Source organism: Balaenoptera musculus, chromosome 1, assembly GCF_009873245.2.
Source record: "Balaenoptera musculus isolate JJ_BM4_2016_0621 chromosome 1, mBalMus1.pri.v3, whole genome shotgun sequence".
Classification (NCBI taxonomy): Eukaryota; Metazoa; Chordata; class Mammalia; order Artiodactyla; family Balaenopteridae; genus Balaenoptera; species Balaenoptera musculus.
This window is the reverse complement of record NC_045785.1, coordinates 34,468,910-34,487,380: the sequence shown is the minus strand read 5'-3', so window position 1 is coordinate 34,487,380 and position 18,471 is coordinate 34,468,910. Positions and strand designations below refer to the sequence as shown.

At 37.4% G+C, this 18,471-nt stretch overlaps 1 protein-coding gene across 7 annotated transcripts in view; it reads left to right on the top strand.

The window, feature by feature from the left end:
* The window catches only part of FOXJ3 (forkhead box J3), a 127,351-nt gene that overhangs the window by 29,214 nt on the left and 79,666 nt on the right, over window positions 1-18,471 (top strand). For 6 of the 7 annotated variants that reach the window (XM_036850382.1, XM_036850417.1, XM_036850426.1 and 3 more), the window contains exon 3: window positions 8,237-8,561. In XM_036850382.1, the coding sequence (XP_036706277.1) occupies window positions 8,237-8,561 (325 nt within the window). Of the gene's footprint in view, window positions 1-8,124; window positions 8,562-18,471 lie in introns of all 7 variants that reach the window. The other variant, XM_036850400.1, reaches the window with a different exon arrangement.

Sequence of the window (18,471 nt, the reverse complement as noted above, 5' to 3'; positions counted from 1 at the left end):
TTGTGAAAGTCAAGAGTTTTGAAATGTGAACTTCTGTTTGTGTATTGGATTCTCTATCCTAAATTATGATTCTTCTACCTATATTTTCACTTCAAACCAATGAGGATTTTTTGGGCTTGTCCTTTAAAAAGATCATTGCTCATAGGAAATTTAAAGCCTCAGTTATTCATACCTTAGTGGTGATTAGTTTGATGCTGTCCACTTTCTTCCTAAATAGAGCAGAGATCAACTGCTTTGAAAAGGTTAGAGTTTTTACTGGAGGAGAAGAGCAAGTAATTAATTTTGGAGTTTATAATACCAACTTTAGGGGCCAATCTTGGAGGCTTATGGCAGTGTGAGATGGGAGAGCCAAGGTATAGAAGGTACTTAGAAGTATGCCAGGTGTAAACTATGTGTATTGAAATTTTATCAGGAACAAGCTGGTCCTACACCAGGAAAATGGAAAAACTTATTTCTTTATTTTCCTTGTTACACTTCTTTCTGCTGCAAAATATCCAACTGAGGCTTTTATACTCTTAGAACTTTGATTTATAGAACTCCTTTATAGAATAGGTAGGATTTTGTGGGCTGCTTCAGGAATCATCATCATAGAATCTTATTTCTGTGGGAAAAGTGTATGTTCAATTTTCATATGCAATCTACAAACAAAATTTAAAAGCACAGTCTTTTCTGGATCATTTCTTTAGAGTAAATAATTGAATGAGGGGCTCATTTCCATTGAGGTTGATAAATGATTATTGTGTGATTTAGGGCATGTAAGTCTAAAACCACTGAATAAGAGTGACAGTCATTTAAAATTTAGAAAATTCTGAAGAGTATGAATTTGATAGGAATAATAATAGCTAACATTTATTGAATGCTTATTTACTGTGTGTTAGAAACTCTTCTTAGTGCTTTGTATATATAACTCATTTAATCCTCACAACAATCCTTTGGGGTGGGTACTATTTTTATCCTCACCTTACAAATGAGGAAACTGAGGTATAGAGAGGCTAATTTACTTGTTTAAGGTCACATAGCTAAAAGTGGAAGAGCTTGGATTCCAATCCAGGCAGTCTTGCTCCAGAGCCCGTGTTCTTAATCACCATATCTTCTCTAATGTAGGACATTGACTGTGTTATTTTCCTGAAATTGAACTAAGAGTAGAAACTTTGGCTTTGCCGGTGTATGATAACTAATTTTGAAAAATAACAGCAGCTACTTTTGCTTGGAAATAGCTTAAATTATTGCTTCATTTATAAATTTAAAAAATTGTTTTTTTATATCACATGCTTCCAAAATGTAAGGTCAATTTGTAGTAGATTATTTTCTTTCTTGTTAGGTTTCTGCCACAATCAGCCTTGGGTACCCAAATATCCACATGTACTGTTCTTCCTATAAATAGAACTTAACTTGCCCTTTTCCCAAGGGAAACAACCCAGAGTTTCATCCAGTTATTACATCCAGCTGAAATTCTAAGCTCTCTGGGTGCATTCACTTTCATTAGATCCCAGAGTGGCTTTTTGGTTTATAGTGGTGAAGGAATAGGATAATAGCAATAAAATCTTTTATTCAGAAAACAGGATAATGGGAAACACAAAATAGTCACTAGGCCATATCTATTATAAAATCCTCCTGGGTAGCAGTGGCAGAGACTCCATGACAGTATAATAAGTTCCTTGATTCTGCTCTTTGATGGGCTCTCCATTGTCCCCTGTGCCCTCTGAAAGGTCTCACCTTGTCCAGTATCCTCCATGGCCACATCTGCGGTGGGTATTGGTGAAGATGCCCTATCTGGGAAATGCATAGGCTTTATAGCTCACTTCTTGTTGATTAGCTTGGGTATTATTTTGGAAACTTAAGAGGCTTTCGCAGTCTAGGCACCCCTCTGCCCCTTTACAGTTATCTTAAAAAGCTTAGTTTCAAGACTTTTTGCTGCTTTGAGCCAAAGGACATTCCTAGGCAGAATTTTTTAATATGAAAACTCTGCCCTTTGTGCTCTACTTACCCCAGGGATTTCTAACCTTTTGGTGCCATGGAACCCCTTCAAAGTCTGGTGAAACTTGTGGACACTTCTCAGAATAAGGTCTCAAACTTCATAAAATAAAATACTTAGGATTACAGAAGAAACCAATTAATTATATTGAAATATGGTTAGCAAAATATTAACTTTATAACATAGTAATATATATGCCTTTGAATTAACACGTTAAGTAAAAAATCTAGTGGCAAATCTAATACACTGTCATAAATTTGAAGTAGTTGATGAGTTTAAAAAGTTGAGATTCTGCAGCATTTGTCACATATGAATATATTTGTGATTTTTATTGATGGCAAAGTCACAGGTACTGTTAATGCTGCTGTGATTTGTTGTCTACTTTTGTAATTAAAGGAAATGCTAAGTTTCAGTTACAAGTTAGTGGAAATAAAGAATATATTTTCCCCCATCTAAGTTCATTCACCTCTTTTAGCTCCTGAGGGAATGATGGCTCTGGGTGGGGCCATTTGAAGTGATAGTCTTGGGTGGAAAGTCAACACCCTCACAACATTGCTTTTGTTTGGCAAGGTACCAGTCTTCTCTACTGCTAAGGCTGTAGTTTTGCAGCTATCACTCACTTACTTCAGTTTGCTACTTCAGAAGCAGTTGGTGTTTTTCTCAACCATGTAGGGCTTTAAATTATAGGAATTTTAGCTTGAATTGCAGACCATAGGCAGGGAGTACCTCCCTTAGCAAACCTGCGTTTTCTCTGCTTGCAACTCTAATTGAAGTTTATTTCCCTTTTAGGACCTTGTTTTAAGTGGCTAGAAGGAGCCAACACATGCCAATATTCTCAATTTTTCCTGTAGTATTTCTCTCCTTGCTGTATAGCCTCAGTTGGCGTATGGTTTGTTTTCCAGTTACAGTAGGTGACAATTTGACCAAATCCTTTGCCACTCTTTAATAAGTGTAATCAGCTTTCCATCCTGAAGTATTAGAATTCTTAATGTTTGCCTCATCAACTCCTCTAAGAGAGTGTCTTATTTTAGGTCCTGTTACTTGTATCACTTCACTTCCATGTCCCACATTCCATGTTTGTTAGGAATTGCATTCACCTGCCGGTAGAGATCTTTTTATAGTAGTTAAACACATAAAAAGTCTGGAAGGTAGGCAGTTCAGGGCTGGGATGGCAGCTTCACAATTGGTTCACCAAAAAAATCGGGGACCCAGATCTCTTCTCTCTGCTCCCATGTCCTCAGTGTATGGCTTCCATTCTCAAAGGTCACCTTATGGTCCAAGATGACTGTTGGAGCAATAGCTATTGTATCCACATTCCAGAGAGCAGGAAGGGCAAAAGGCATAATATCATCCAGAATAAAATTGGGGTTGTATTCTTAAGGAAGAGGCCAAAACAGATATTAAGTGGCAGTTAGTGGTCTCTGCCATAGACCTTGCTTCTGGCTGCCTCGGGTGCTGAGATGCAGTAACAGGAATTATGTTTTTTATATATGTATATTATGTGTAAATATATATATTTTTTGACCCCCTGAGATGCGTGTGATCAGAATTACCGCTGTGGTAATTACAAGGATTTCTTTTGAGTTCTCAGTTGCTCAGTTTTTCACATGCCAAGTGCTAAGACAAAATGCCAAGTGCTAGGAAGGGAGGGAGAGGATTCAGGAATATCTAGGTCACATCATCATTACCCTCATTATTCTTATTTTATTTTCCTTGATGTCTTCGTCTTACCTCCATTTAGGAAAGCCAACAATATCTCTACCCATTTCCCACCTTTGTATCCTGTTGAAAACTTTCTGTGTAAGCCTTGGCTACTCCTCAGTTGTTAGGGAAGTTACAGAGCGAAGCCAAGCAATGTGCTAAAGTAGCTAAAATGCATATTTGGGATCGTATCAGTGGCAGTATTTCATTAAGTGAGGTCAGAACCCCCTCCCTCCTCTTATGTCATAAATTAGTGTGGAGTTGTTATATCTGGATGCTCTTTACCTTTTCATTGTATGCAGAAAAAATTCCTTATTCTTTTAAGCGATAGATACCATCATAGATTTAAGAACTTCAGACATAATTTTTTCATGCCTTGGTTTATCCCACAAGTAACATTATCTTCTTATCTTTGGCTTCCATCTTCCCATTTTTCTCTACTTTTCCAGTAGAACTCTCTGTGTCCCTGTGTAGTGCTCACTTGTCAGTCTGTGCTGAGTCATGCTTTTTTCCAGTTCATAAAGGACTTCGATCCTGTGGTTATCCTTACCTCATACTATTGAGTCCTCTTTCCCCTCTTCCTTTTAGCTTTTAAATGTGTTTGGTCTTGTTTGCTTGGGGAGCAGCACACCCACACCTTCATTGGCTAGTCACTGTTTCAATCATTTAACCACCATTTATTGACCCTTTACCTAGTGTGTTCCTAGGCATTGTGGGAACAGAAAAGAATAAGAAAGTTCCTTCTTCTAAGGAGCTCATGGCCTCATGGGAGAGAGGTAGATAAAGGTAATTTAATTCTATGTAAGTTCTGTGATAGAAGTATTTATAGTCAATGGGGGTAGGATCTAGTTCAATTTAGGAGATGGAGGATGGGACGAGTGGATTGACCAGGCTTTCTGGAAGGGGAGGTGTTTGATCTGAGTCTTGATGAAAAAGTAGAAGCCAGCTAGGCAGAGTGGGAAGGAAAAGGCATTCCAGAAAGGAAGACTTATTCCTTATCCAAATACTGTGTTATTTTTCAGATAATGTGTACCTGGCATGGTGTTGGGTAGCATCTGAAGTACTAGTGTACGGTCACTATCCTCAATGGGGAGGCGGGGGAAAAGGGAGTGAGGGTAGAAAACTTATGTTCCAATTATACATGTGAAACAGCATGGTAAAGCCAAACTGAGGTTATAATTGCTCTAGGAATTCATAGAGAAGGATTAATAAAAGGTTAATGAAGCTAAAGTAGTTGAAAATAAGGCATTCAGATTTAGTATAATAGGAGAAGGGGAACCATTGAAAGTTTTTGGGCACAGTGACATGAAAACATTGCTGGCATTTCCCTTGGAGTGTATACATGGACTCTGGAGGTGATTAGCAGGGAGGAGTGGTGAGAAATCAGAGCCTAGGAGGCCAGCTAGGAAGCTTTTGGAATGAGGTGAGGTAATGAGGGCCTGACATTTCTTAACCAGATTTCCATAACCAGATTCCTCAGAGCCTCCCATGCTGTTTTTAAATCTGCCACCATCTGTTCTCTTATACAAGTGGACTTCTGTCATCACCATTCCACTAAGAGGTTTCTTTCTAAAGTTACTTGATGATCTGGTCAAATCTAATGGGCATTTTTTGTGTTCTCAGTGGAGAACCACTGCAACAACCAGCCTAAGCAGCAATAGAGGCACTTTTTACCTCACTACCAAGAATATGTAAAATATAACAAATTGCAAAGAAAACAGCAGCCCCGCTTTTTCAGATTTTAAATTTAAGAAAGATTTTTATACTCTACTTCAATGAATAATTCTTACTCATGATGCCTTTGATGACTAGGCACCAAATTCTTTCCAGCCTATTTAGATCTTAACTTTCTTTAAGTCTTAGCTGAAGTTCTTCCTTCTCTACCTCTTAAGGCTGCAGCCCATGTTGTCCTCCACCTTTTTCTGAGCCATTGCAGCACCCAGAGCTCTTTTCCAGCTCTTTCTTGTGTTTGACCTTCCTAATTGGAGTACAGGTTTCTAGAGGACAGAAATTTTATCATACTTGCTGTGTGTATAAAATTTTACTCTAGGATAGCCTTGTACACGTGTGTAATTATAAATTCTTGTTTATTTTTATAACAGTATTAAGTACCTACTTAGTGTGTGTTCATGTTATATTACTGAGACTCTCCTAAAGTCTCAGTTAGTGGCACTGGTGGAAGGAAACAGAAGTTAAAGATAGTTCTCAACAGGGAGCATCTACTATATCAGTTATATTCTAATTTGGAATGTTCTTTTACATTATCTTTGAAAATGTATGTGACTGGCTGCTTTGGGAATTTGAACAAAATAAAGCTACTCAGTGGAGACTTAATTGAGGCAAATAGGATGATAGCATGGTATAATAACAGCCAATGTTCGTAGAATAAAATGTGAATAATAATAGCAGCAACTACTGTTATCACCACTACCAGTAGCTAACATTTATTGACTCTTTACTTTGCCAGTCGCTATTCTGAGTACTTTATATCAGTGAGAGGTAGGTAGTATTATTTTAATTTTACAGGTAAAGTATGGTAGAAAAACTGCTGGATTGGGCATCAGGAGATTTGAGCTCTGGTTTTAGTTCCGCTGTTAACTATTTGTGTGAATTTGGACAAGTCTTTAACTTCAGTAGACCTTAGTTTTTCATCTTTAGATTGGAGGCCTTGTTCTCTAATCTCTAGGGTACTTTGCCCACTCTTTGACATTCTGTGATATCTAAATTATCTTGGCTTCTTATTCCACAAGTTTCTATAACTTATTTCATGATGGGAACAAGCATTTCTGGCTGAGATTGTAGAGCAAGGTGCTGTATAGAGGAATTTAAAGTTCAGGTTTCAGAGGAATGCATACAGCAGAGATGGGGAGGGAAAATGAAAAATGTAAAACTGTTAATCAAAATATTGGAAAATATTCTATCTGCATTGCCAGTAGTTAATATTCTACTGGCAATGCAGATAGAATCCTCATGGCTATCTCTTGATTTATAATTGCTATTGCTTAATCTTGTTTACTTTATGGTTCATTAGTACCCTCCCAAGATACTCCTAGAGTAATATTATTAACTAATACTTATTGAATGTTTCTTCTATGCATAAGTTATCCCATTTATTTCTCAAAGTAATGTTTTAACCGTAGGTACTATTATTGTTTCATTTTACAGATGAGATGGGGTTTAGAGATAGTAACACTTTCATAGTCTCACAGATAGTAACTGGTAGAATAAGTACTTGAATTCTGGTCTGCCTGACTGCAGAGCCTGTGTTCTTTATTAATTCTACCTTGCCTCCCAGAAGTTCAGATCCTAAGCATATACTCCAGCTTGCTTTTTGCCTGCAGCTATTTGGAATGAAGGGTATATATGGGATTCTTAGCCACAGTTTTTTTCTTTTTACTGAGATACTTTAAGTTTCTTATTTTGTTTTCTTTTTCCCTTTATTTTTATATCACTTAGAAGCCTTTCATTCCTCTCTGCTTTGTTGTCAGGCTCACTTTTCCTGCTTCTTTGATCCCAGGATAGGAAAGTTTGTACCTTTTGTTGAAAGTTTGCCATTCCAGTGAGAGGTGTCAATCTTTGTTTCTATATTTTTATCTTCCATTCTTGGAGCAGCTTCCTTCTTTCTCCAGAATATGTGTTAACCTGGCAGATGTTGTTTTTTCTTTTTTCTTTCTTTGGGTGATAATGGTTTGAATTTTTCAGCCTTGGAGAGAAATAGATTACAGAATCCAGATCACTGGATGTTTTTGTAAGCCTGTCCTTGAGTTTTTAATGCTTTTTTTCTTGCTGTCCATTTATGTGATTTTCTCTCTTATATCCCACACTCCCAGATCTTTAGTTTTCTTAAGCTTGTTCTTTGACTTTTTTTTTTTTTTTAAACTGCCTGGCACTGCCTATTCTCCTTTTCTCTAGTTCATCAGTGTCCTTGAGTTTGCATTTCTTTTTTCAGTCAACTCCCCCAGCTAGCTTGTCTCCTTGCTATTATTCTTGTCTACCCTGCTTTACTCTTCCTATCTCCCACCTGCTCAACTTTACCTTCTTTCCTCCATGTAAATTCCTGTGCTTATTTCTCAGTTACTTCTCTGACTTCTTGCCTACACTTTAATTTTGGTATTCTTTTGTATGATTTCCCTAAAATTTGTGTAAAAGAAATGCCAGATATACAATCTTAAGTTTTAAAAGGGCCTGCAGTGTTGGTGAGTAAAGAGCTGGACTGCAGACAGATGTTTTCATACTATGATCCTGTCTCCCTGTTTAAAGTGACAGATAGTCTTTTTAAGAAAACTGGCCTCAGAATTACTTTGTGTGTATATATTGTTCTATCTCTTAGACAGTTTAAAACCAAATTTGTTGTGTTTGGAGAGGAAGAAATTAAGAAAAAAGATTGGAAATGTTGATCCCTTAAATATTTGGTTTGGTCATTAATATACTCAATCTTTTTCCTCCAGATTTAACTCAGGCTTTCCCTCACTTTGGAACTCCTAGATTTGTGAATATTGGATATTTTGAGAAGCAGGGGTTCTTTCCTTGATATTGACTAAGGAGTCTATTTACCTTCAGGATGACATCTGAACTGGAGAGCAGCCTAACATCTATGGACTGGTTACCACAGCTCACCATGAGAGCAGCCATCCAAAAATCTGATGCTACACAAAATGCACATGGAACAGGAATTTCCAAGAAGAATACACTTCTTGACCCAAATACAACCCTGGACCAGGAAGAAGTCCAACAGCACAAAGATGGGAAGCCTCCATACAGTTATGCCAGCCTCATTACGTTTGCAATTAATAGCTCACCCAAAAAGAAAATGACTCTAAGTGAGATTTACCAGTGGATTTGTGATAACTTCCCATATTATAGAGAGGCTGGCAGTGGATGGAAGGTAAGGATTTTATTTAAATTTTTATTTTTATGCTGTAAACAGTAACAATACTGGCTTTTATTGAAGATAAAGCTTTGTGGAGGCTTATATAATTAAAGATGAAATTCCAATTACTAGTCATTTTTAGGATTAAAAGAAATTAAATGTTTTAAATTAGATGAATAACTTTATTTTGGGTAGAATATTAATTTGTTAGAGCTTTCTTGTATTAGAGGACTGACATAGCATAAAGTATTGGAGCAGAGATAATGTAGCATTCACTAGAAAACAATACCCACAGTTCAGTTAAGTTGATAGTGTGTCTGAGGTTTAAAAAAAACAGCATAGTATTGCAACTAGTACTGTTTTTATCATCAAAGATTTTTTTAAAAACTCTATTTTGAAAGAATTCTAGATTTATAGAAGAGTTTTATAAGTAGTACAGAGGGTTCCCATATATCCTTCAACCAATTCCTCTTTGTTAACATCTTATATAACCATAGTACCATTATCAAAACTAAGAAATTAATACTTTTGACTAAGCAGTACTGTTAGCTACTAAGTAAATTACAGACTTCATTCAGATTTCACCAGTTTTTCCCACTGATGTTTTTTTATGTTCCAGAATTCAATTCAGGATCTAATCTAGGATTCCACATTACATTTAGCTGTCATTTGTTATGTCTCCTTAGTCTTCTCCAGTCTGTAACAGTCCCTCAATCTTTTCTTGTCTTTTATGACCTTGACACTTTTGAAGAGTACTTGTCAGGTATTTTGTAGAATGTTCCTCAGTTTGGATATGTCTGATATTTTCTCGGTTAGATTGAGGTAATGCATTTTGGGGAAGAATAATGCAGAGGTGATGTGCCCTTCTCTGTCTATCTGTCATATCAGGGGGAACTTGATGTCAGTATGTCTTATTACTGGTAATGTTCACCATGGTTCTTTGGTTAAGGTGGTGTCTGCCAGGTTTCTCCACTATAAAATTACTATTTATCACTTTGTAAATTATGAAATGTTTTGGGGGAGATACTTTGACAGCATGCAATACCCTGTTTTTCTTAAATTTTTGTTCATTAATTTTAGTGTTCATTGGTACATCATTACGGCAATTTTTATTGTTTTCTAGTGGTGGTTTCTCTTTTCCTTTATTCCTTCTATATTAATTGGGATTCTTCCCAATTAATACGGAAGGCTTGTCCCTTCTTCCCCTTTTATTTATTTATTCAATCGCATATTTGTAATAGTATGCACTCATGGATATTTATTTTATTTTTTGTGCTGTCGTTATTTGTTGCTCAGATTTTTGCTGCTTTTGGCATTGGGAGCTCTTACAGGTTGGCTCCTGTGCCCTTTGATATGGTACAGTTCTTTTGTTTATTTACCACTTCTTAACTTTCTGGCACCACAAGATGTTCGAGGCTCATCTCGTACCTTTCCTGCCTCAGCTCTAGAATCAGCTACTTCTTAAAGAAGCCTTAGCTCCTCATCTAAGCTTTTTGAGGAACCTTCAAATTAGTTACCTACCTAATCTATGTTATATGACAAATAATTCAGTTTTCTTTTGTATCTGCACATTTTACATTCATATTCTTATGTAGGAGTTATCCAGTTGTGTGCTGTGTGGGGTGTGTGTATTTGTGTGTGTGCATGTGGAAGAAGGGGACTTACAGAGCTTTAGGTCTGCCATCAGCTGGTAGTTCCACTTGTTTCTCTTAAGCTTTCATGTCTCAACACCTTTGTCTTTTTTGTTTGAATATACTTATTAAAGGCATTTACTGAATTACTGTGCACCAGTGATGTGTGCTGTGTATCATGCCAGATAATCAAGTGCCTTATGGGAAGGGATTTTTTTTTATATCTTTTCCTCTATTCCATTGCACTAGCACAGTACTTCCATTTAGTAAGCCTCAATAAATGCAGCTTGAATGAAAGCCAGAATCCTGGTCCCAGCTTTCTTTCCTAGCTTATTTTTTGCTAGTTCCCTCTCATGTACTGTTTTTTCTACATATTCCAGCCTATTAGTTGTCCTAGAATTAAATATTTTGATTTTTTTTGCTTTTGTTTTTCTCTTACTTGTCCTTGGACTTTCTCTTGCCCTTTGTCCAGTTGGCATTATTCTGTTTATTCTTTAAACTCATATGTAACCTCTCTTTTCCCTGTGGAATTAATCTTTTGTGTTTCCATATGTTTTATTAATAACTCTGTTATAGAACTTACAGATTTTTGTTCAGGGATCTTGTTTCATCGAAGTCCACCTTGAGAGTGCCAGATTCAGTCTGCTGGATTTCTTGCTGCTGGCCACCCCAAGTTATGGTCTGAAACTGGTTTAGAAGTAGTGATACAGTTTCATCTGGAAGATACATGGTTTGGATGTAATGAAGAAGGAAGGATGGAAAGCGAAAAATGGGAATAAGTTGAGAAGGATAATGTTGCTTTTTAGAACTAAAAAATACGCCAAGGAGATTATCTGATCCAGTCTGTTGCTTTAGGCAGACCTTTAATATTCCCAGGGAATTGCTGTTTCATAATTATTCTTTTAAAAAAGTTTCTTCCACCCAATTTTAGGAGCCTAGAACTTGCCATGATTACTTTAAATTTTATTTTTGTAAACATAGAAATATTTTGAACATCTCACATGGAGACAAATGGAAAGTGGTTTATCTTCTCCTTTGCTCAGGTCCTATCTCTGTTTTCATGTTTTAGTTCCCATTCACTGTCCTAAGATTTGTTTAGCATTACTTGTACAACTTGCTGCTTACTGTTTCTTCTTCAGGTATGGAAGAGATGGGTTAGGTGAAAATGGAAGGTCATATAGAACTTGTGAAATTAGCTTGTATTGTTTGAAGAGAGGATGGAAGAAAAATCCTAAAGCAGTTGTCAACCACCTTTCCAGAAATGTAGAGCCAACTAATGTCACCCAGAGGAGAAAATGTTGCCATGGTTACTTAAAAGGATTCAAATAGAATTGTAATATTTAGATGAACTCCCTTTCATTTTGTGCCAGGGCATTGAAGGGAGATTACATATTAAAAACAATTCTTTGAATAGTCCATAAGAGTTATAAAAACTCTTTGAATTTCCATAATTGAATGATTTTGTAATCTGAACTAGAGGAAAAGGAATTTTTTGTGTGCTATTCACCTTACTAAAGAAAATTAACCTATTAAGTTACTGGAATTTAGGGTAATAAAAAGAAGAATATAAAAGAGTGGTATGGGTATGTGGGGGTGTGTTCTACTTTTCTATGTGAAGAAAAAAAGAAATAAGAATATATTATGTGTTTGCTTATTGTTGTAAAAAGAAAGTTAAGAATAATAAACTAGAAATATAGTAAACATAGTTACCTATAGGGATGGATGGAACTGAGGTAGAAGAGATACAGAAGGGAGTAAGATTGTGAGTGTACCTTTTTATATAGTTTTGAGTCTTGAACCATCTAAGTATTTTACACATTCAAAAAAATATAAGTTAGGAAATCAAAAAGGATGAAAGAAGAAAACCTTAAAACTGAATATAAGTAGAAATAAATAAGCCTTATATCAAATGTATAACGTAATCACAGAAAAATTCAAGAAATTTTGAAAAGAGCATACCAAGGTTGAAAAGAATTTCAAAAGAATCATGGACTTCATTTAGTAGATTTGTCTTTGGTAGTGGTAATTTGCTAGAGGCAGTCTCTCTACCTTGTATAACCACAAGAAAAGAAGTTGGGAAGGGGAGCAATTCTGAAACAATCTTATGTGCATGGTAGGATAGAACAAATGAGTACATATATTAGTGTTTTGGGGAGTCAGGGCTCCCACAGTGGAAGAAGAGAAATAAAGGTGGAAATGGGGTGGTTGATTTGAATGAGAGATGCCAGTTTAAACTCAAGTGAAAATAAAAATCAGGGAGAGTGCTTTTAAATTCAGATTCTTGGGTCGCAACTCCAGAGATTTTGAATTAGTCATCTTAGAGCCTAGGAATCTGCATTAAAATTCATCTCAAGTGATTCTGGTGGAAGTAGACTGTACTTCTGAGAAACTACTTTTGAAGCTGGGTTTTCAGGGCCAAGCAATATGCCTTTATCAGTTATTTAACCCTGGCCATTTTTCTACAGCTTACTCTCTGCCATCCTAGTTATCTCTACCTCTACTCTCCCAACTTCTTTCCTTAGGGTTGTTAGAGGTAGTGTCTCCCCAAGTCGTGAGGTCTGAAGTCATCTCTTTTCTTCATTGTGTGTTGTAAATACATGTCTTGGCTCTCATATCTCTCCGGGTGTTTTTATTTTCTAAATATGCTTTTGGTATTTTTTTCAACAGATTTGTGATTCCCATAGGAAAAGCATTATATTCTAGGTTCTGAGTTGGTAGACAAGATCCCTACCCTTATGGAGCCTACTTACATTTTGATACAGAATACAGTATGGAGGAGGAAGACCATTAAACAAATTACTGTGTGGTGAGAAATCCACACTTGGCCTAAGCTAATAATTTATGAAAGTCAGAAAGGACTTCCTTAAAGAACTAACGTTTAAACCAAGAATGAAATGAAAGTTAAGTAGACTCAGGTGAAAGGGATGGAGGAAGGCTGGCAGCAGTAACTTTTGCAGGGGGAGCAATAAATGGAAAGCCTAGAGGTGAGAGAGACCATTGGAGGGGGTTAGTATAGAGAGTATGACAGCAGGATAGGGTGAGATTATGAAGAGTCTTGTGGAGGCTTTAAGGATTTTAGATTTTATCCTAAGTGCAATGAGAAGTGACTGAAAGATTTTAATTGAAGCACTAATGTCAGATTTGCCTTGTGAAGAGGTAACTGCCTGTTGGGTAGAGAATGGTGGAGGAGGGGTAAAGAGAGGCAGGTAGAGGGTGGACACCAGTTAGGAAGCTGTTGTACTAGTTTTGGTGAGACTGGTGTCCTGGACTGAGGTAGTAACAGAAGAGATGGAATAAAGTAGGTAGACTGAAGGTAGACTTAAAAGATTTGGTGACAGATTTGTTTTAGATGGTGAGAAGGAGGGAGGAGTTAAGGAGGTCTTACAGGTTTCTGATTGGAACAGTTATATGAATAACTGTCTTTAAATAGAGAAGGGAAAACTGGCAGAAGACCACACTGGGAATAAAGATTGAGTTTAGTTTTAAACATGTTGAGTTGGAGGTGTTTCTGGAGATGTCTAGTAGATTGTTGAAAATACGTGTTAACTCAGGAGAAAGGTCACAGATGGTTATTGAAGCCATGGCTGTAGATGAGATTGCCTAGGCAGCAAATGTAGAAGTGAAAAAAGGACAGTGGCAGAGTCTTGAAGATTTCCAGCTTTTAAGCTTTTTGTAGAGGAGGATGATCTAAGTAGAGATGTGTTCTTCCACTGTGAAGCCATTTAGAAAACATGACCATTTGGATTTCTTACCATCTTGATTTTGGTTTTTTCCCATCTTGAACTTTTTAAGTGGGTAATTTTTCTGATTAGTTCCTTCTTTTCCTTGTCTTCTTTTGGATTTGGAGTGGGTATTGTTTATGATTTCATTTTATCTTCACTATTATTTTATTAGTTATACCTCTTCCTAAATTTTGTTTTAGGATGTGAATACTCTAGGGTTTACCACCCACATCTTTAACTTATCACACTCTACCTTCATTATACCATTTTATGTATAGTGTAAGAACTTTATAAACCTCATACAGTTGACCCTCGAACAACCTGGGGACTAAGGGGATGCTGACCCCTGCACAGTCGAATGTATAACTTTACAATTGGCCCCCCATATCCATGGTTCCTCATCTGCGGATTCAACCAACCTTGGATTGTATAGTACTGTAGTATGTATTTATTGGAAAAGTCCGCATATAAGTGGACCCATATAATTCAAACCCGTGTTGTTCAAGGGTCAGCTGTACTTCTAATTCCCCTGAGCCAACCTTTGTGTTATTGTACATTTTACTTTTACATGTTATAAATCTCATAAATAATTGTTATATTTGCTTTAGACAGTTATCTTTTAAAGGCGTTACAGATAAGAAAAAGTGATTTTTTAAATTTGCTTTCATTTTCACAATTTCTGGAACTCTTCATTTCTTTTTGTAGATCCAGGTTTCCATTTGGTATCATACTTCTGCCTGAAGAACTTCCTTCTAATATTGCCAGCCAACTGGCGGTACAAGAAATGACTTCTTTCAGCTTTTGTTTGTCTAGAAGTCTTTATTTTGCCTTCATTTTTGAGAGATATTTTTACTGCATATAGAATTGACTTTTTTTTCTCTTAGTGTTTTAAAGATGTCACTTTGTTGTCTTCTAACTTGCATGGTTTTTGAGACATCGCTGTAATTCTAATCTTTATTTCTCTGTACATAATCTTTCTTTTTTTTCTCTTGCTGCCCTTCAAGATGTTCTCTTCATTTTGATTCTCAGCTTTTGGGCTATAATGAATATAGTTGTGTGGATTTTTTTTTTTTTTTTTTAAATATTGCTTTCCCTTTTTTTTTTTTTTAATACGGAGCATTTTCTTTTTTCAAATTTTATTTATTTATTTTATTTATGGCTGTGTTGGGTCTTCGTTTCTGTGCGAGGGCTTTCTCTAGTTATGGCAAGTGGGGGCCACTCTTCATCGCGGTGCGCGGGCCTCTCACTATCGCGGCCTCTCTTGTTGCGGAGCACAGGCTCCAGATGTGCAGGCTCAGTAATTGTGGCTTACGGGCCCAGTTGCTCCGTGGCATGTAGGATCTTCCCAGACCAGGACTCGAACCCGTGTCCCCTGCATTGGCAGGCAGATTCTCAACCACTGCGCCACCAGGGAAGCCCAGTTGTGTGGATTTTTAATTCCTTCTGCTTGGTGTTCTCTGAAATTCTTGCATCTGTGATTTGATGTCCTGCATTACTTTTGGACGATTCTTGTCTGTTACATCTTCAAATTTTTCTTCTACCCTATTCTTTTCCATTTCTCCTTCTGGGACTCTAATTATATGTATTGTTCCACAGTTCTTGGATGATCTTTTTTTTTTGTATTTGTGTATATGTGCATGCCTATGTGCATGTGTGTTATTTTGGATAATTTCTATTGATCTAGCCTCAAGATACCTGAGCCTTTCCCTAATTGGGTCCAGTCTACTGATGAACCATCTAGGGAATCCTTTATCTTTTATCATGTTTTTTATTTCTATCATTGACATTTGACTCTTTCTTACAGCTTACACATCTCTGTTGAAATTCCCCATCTCTTTATGCAAGTTGTGCACTTTTTTCTACTTGGTGCCTGAACATATTAGTCATAGCTTTTTAAAAGTTCTTGTCTGATATTTCTAACATCTGCGTCATCTCTCAGTTGGGTTTTGTTGGTTACTTTATCTATTGACAATGGGCTTTTTTCTTTTTTCTTGCTTTTCCATGTGTCTTGCAATTTTTGATTGAGTTCCAGCTACATGTGTAGAAGAATGGTAGAGATAGAGGTAAATACTATTTGTACTTGTAAATGGACAAACATCTTTTTTCACAGGCCATTTGTGTGGGGAGTCGAATTACACTCATCAGTAGTTGAGCTGGATTTGGGTTTTGTTGTTGGCATCTTTGCCTTTAGTATACCACAGACTTTACATTCCTCCTGCAGTAGACTCCTGTTACCTTGTACTTGGAGTGGGAGGCTTGGGTGCTGTAGGGTTTTCTCAGTTTTCCTGTTTTCTCTTTTTAGTTGTCTCTGCCCACCTTGCTACAGATAGGGGTCTCTGTCCATGCTCCTGCCCCTCCTCTCTCTGCAGGTTGTCATTACATGTTATCCACTGCTGGGCTTGTGGTAGGGGCTGGTTTTTTTTTTGGGGGGGGGGTGTCTTGATCCAGCCTTAGTCTTATTCAGGCCCTTGGACTTGGGGGTGGGGCTTTTTCAGTGTTTGTTTTCCCTCAGCCAGGTTAGTTATCCTTGTTTATCCAGTTACCTTTGCGTGGGAGTTTCCTGTCCCTTTCCCAGCTATAGTCACCCTCCACCTCAGCATGGTGTATTGCTGTAGGATACTGGCCCCTGGGTAGTTTCTGACACTTGTCCCATAGGTAAAAGGATTTTGCTTCCTCCATCAGCAATAGATCTTTGCCTGTATCCTGGGAAAGTGTTTCCTATCCCTCCCTAGAGGCAGAAGGGCTTTGTTTCCATTCTTTCCTCAGAAGTAATCTTTGCCAGAGCCCTATGGGTGAGAAGTTTTGCTACCCCTACCTCAAACTTAAGTTTTTTGCTTTGTAAGATCTGTAGAAGGTGGTGTGGCTTTTTTTCCCCTCGTGGCCATCAGTTACCTCCTTCCTGCTTATGCCCCAAAGGAGACTTTCTCTGGTTTCCTTTCCTGCCCCCAATCTTTCTTGTGAGCATACGGTGAAGGTCCAAGAGCTTCTTCTGAGCTTGAGGGTGAGTGGAAATTTCCCTTGTGTCTGGGATCCTTGCTACTCTAAACTGATACCATGCTTGGCCTTTCAAATTTTAGCTAATTTCTTGGGTGCTTAGATGGTGGCCACCTCTTTCTCCCATATTCTGCTGAAAAGTGAGACAGTTTGTCCCCTTTCTCCTTGAATGGGCTTAATTACCCTCTTAGGAATTTTATTTGTTGGGCTGCTTTGCAACCTCAGCTCTCTGATGTGGCTTAAAAATAGACATTTTTTTTGGCTTACCCATTGGTTTCTCATTGTTTGGGAGGGATCATCAGTCTTTGTAGCTGTTTACATTCCAAGTAGAGGTGGAACTCCCATTCATAAGTTTTCTTTTTTTAAATTAATTAATTTATTTTTGGCTGTGTTGGGTCTTCGTTTCTGTGCGAGGGCTTTCTCTAGTTGCGGCAAGCGGGGGCCACTCTTCATCGCGGTGCGCGGGCCTCTCACTCTCGCGGCCTCTCTTGTTGTGGAGCACAGGCTCCAGACACGCAGGCTCAGCAATTGTGGCTCACGGGCCTCGTTGCTCCGCGGCATGTGGGATCTTCCCAGACCAGGGCTCGAACCCGTGTCCCCTGCATTGGCAGGCAGATTCTCAACCACTGCGCCACCAGGGAAGCCCCATAAGTTTTAATTGATGTTTGGTAATAAGATAGGCTTGAATTTACATTCTCTGGTCATCTTTTAAAAACTTCTTTAATCCCAGTATTGCCTCATGAGAGGCAAGTTTTAATGTAGGCATTGTTAGAGTTCTGAATTTTACATTAAAAATAAAATGACATTATGCCAAAAAATAACCCCCTGCCCAACATCCAATTCTAAGTAGTGGTTAAATACAATTGGAGCCCCTCCACCAGATACCTGGCCATTTTGGAACAAACAAAATTATGAAATGGATTTTAGAGCATTTAATTAAGAAGAAATGGTCTTTGGGTATTTTCTGTAAAAATTGTGGCATAGTCCTGTTTATTCATGAAAGATTTCCTGTTTCACAGATTCTCCAGGTCTCTAAGTGCGTTTTCCTTCCATCCAAGTTGTTTATTCTTTCTTGCTACATTGAGGAACCTACGTGTTCCTGCTGGCTTCTCTAGTCAGTGTCTTCCCATGTGGTTTTCTTTCTTAAATATTGTAGTGAGAACCGAATTGGTTTTTATGTACTCTTGTAATGGAGCAGTGGAATTTTTTTGTTTATAACTTTTTAAACTCATTAAAAAGTGATAACACATGTGCCTTGTAAATCATTTGAACATTGCAGAAAACTGAATGGAGGAAAATAATCATCACTTATAATTCCATGTAGAATAACTCTTAGCATTTTGCATTATGACTTGTTTCCAAGAATAAATAAATTAGCTAATAAATATATATCACAATTAAAATCATAATATGCATACAATTTTATATTTGGTATTTAACGTTAATCACAGACATCTTCCTGCATCAATGAAAGGTCTTACTAAACATTTAAAATGGGACATATAGTCCATTATTTGGAGTTTTGTAAAATGCACTAGAAACTGTCTTTTCCAATAACTACTCCCCTTTGTAGCATTC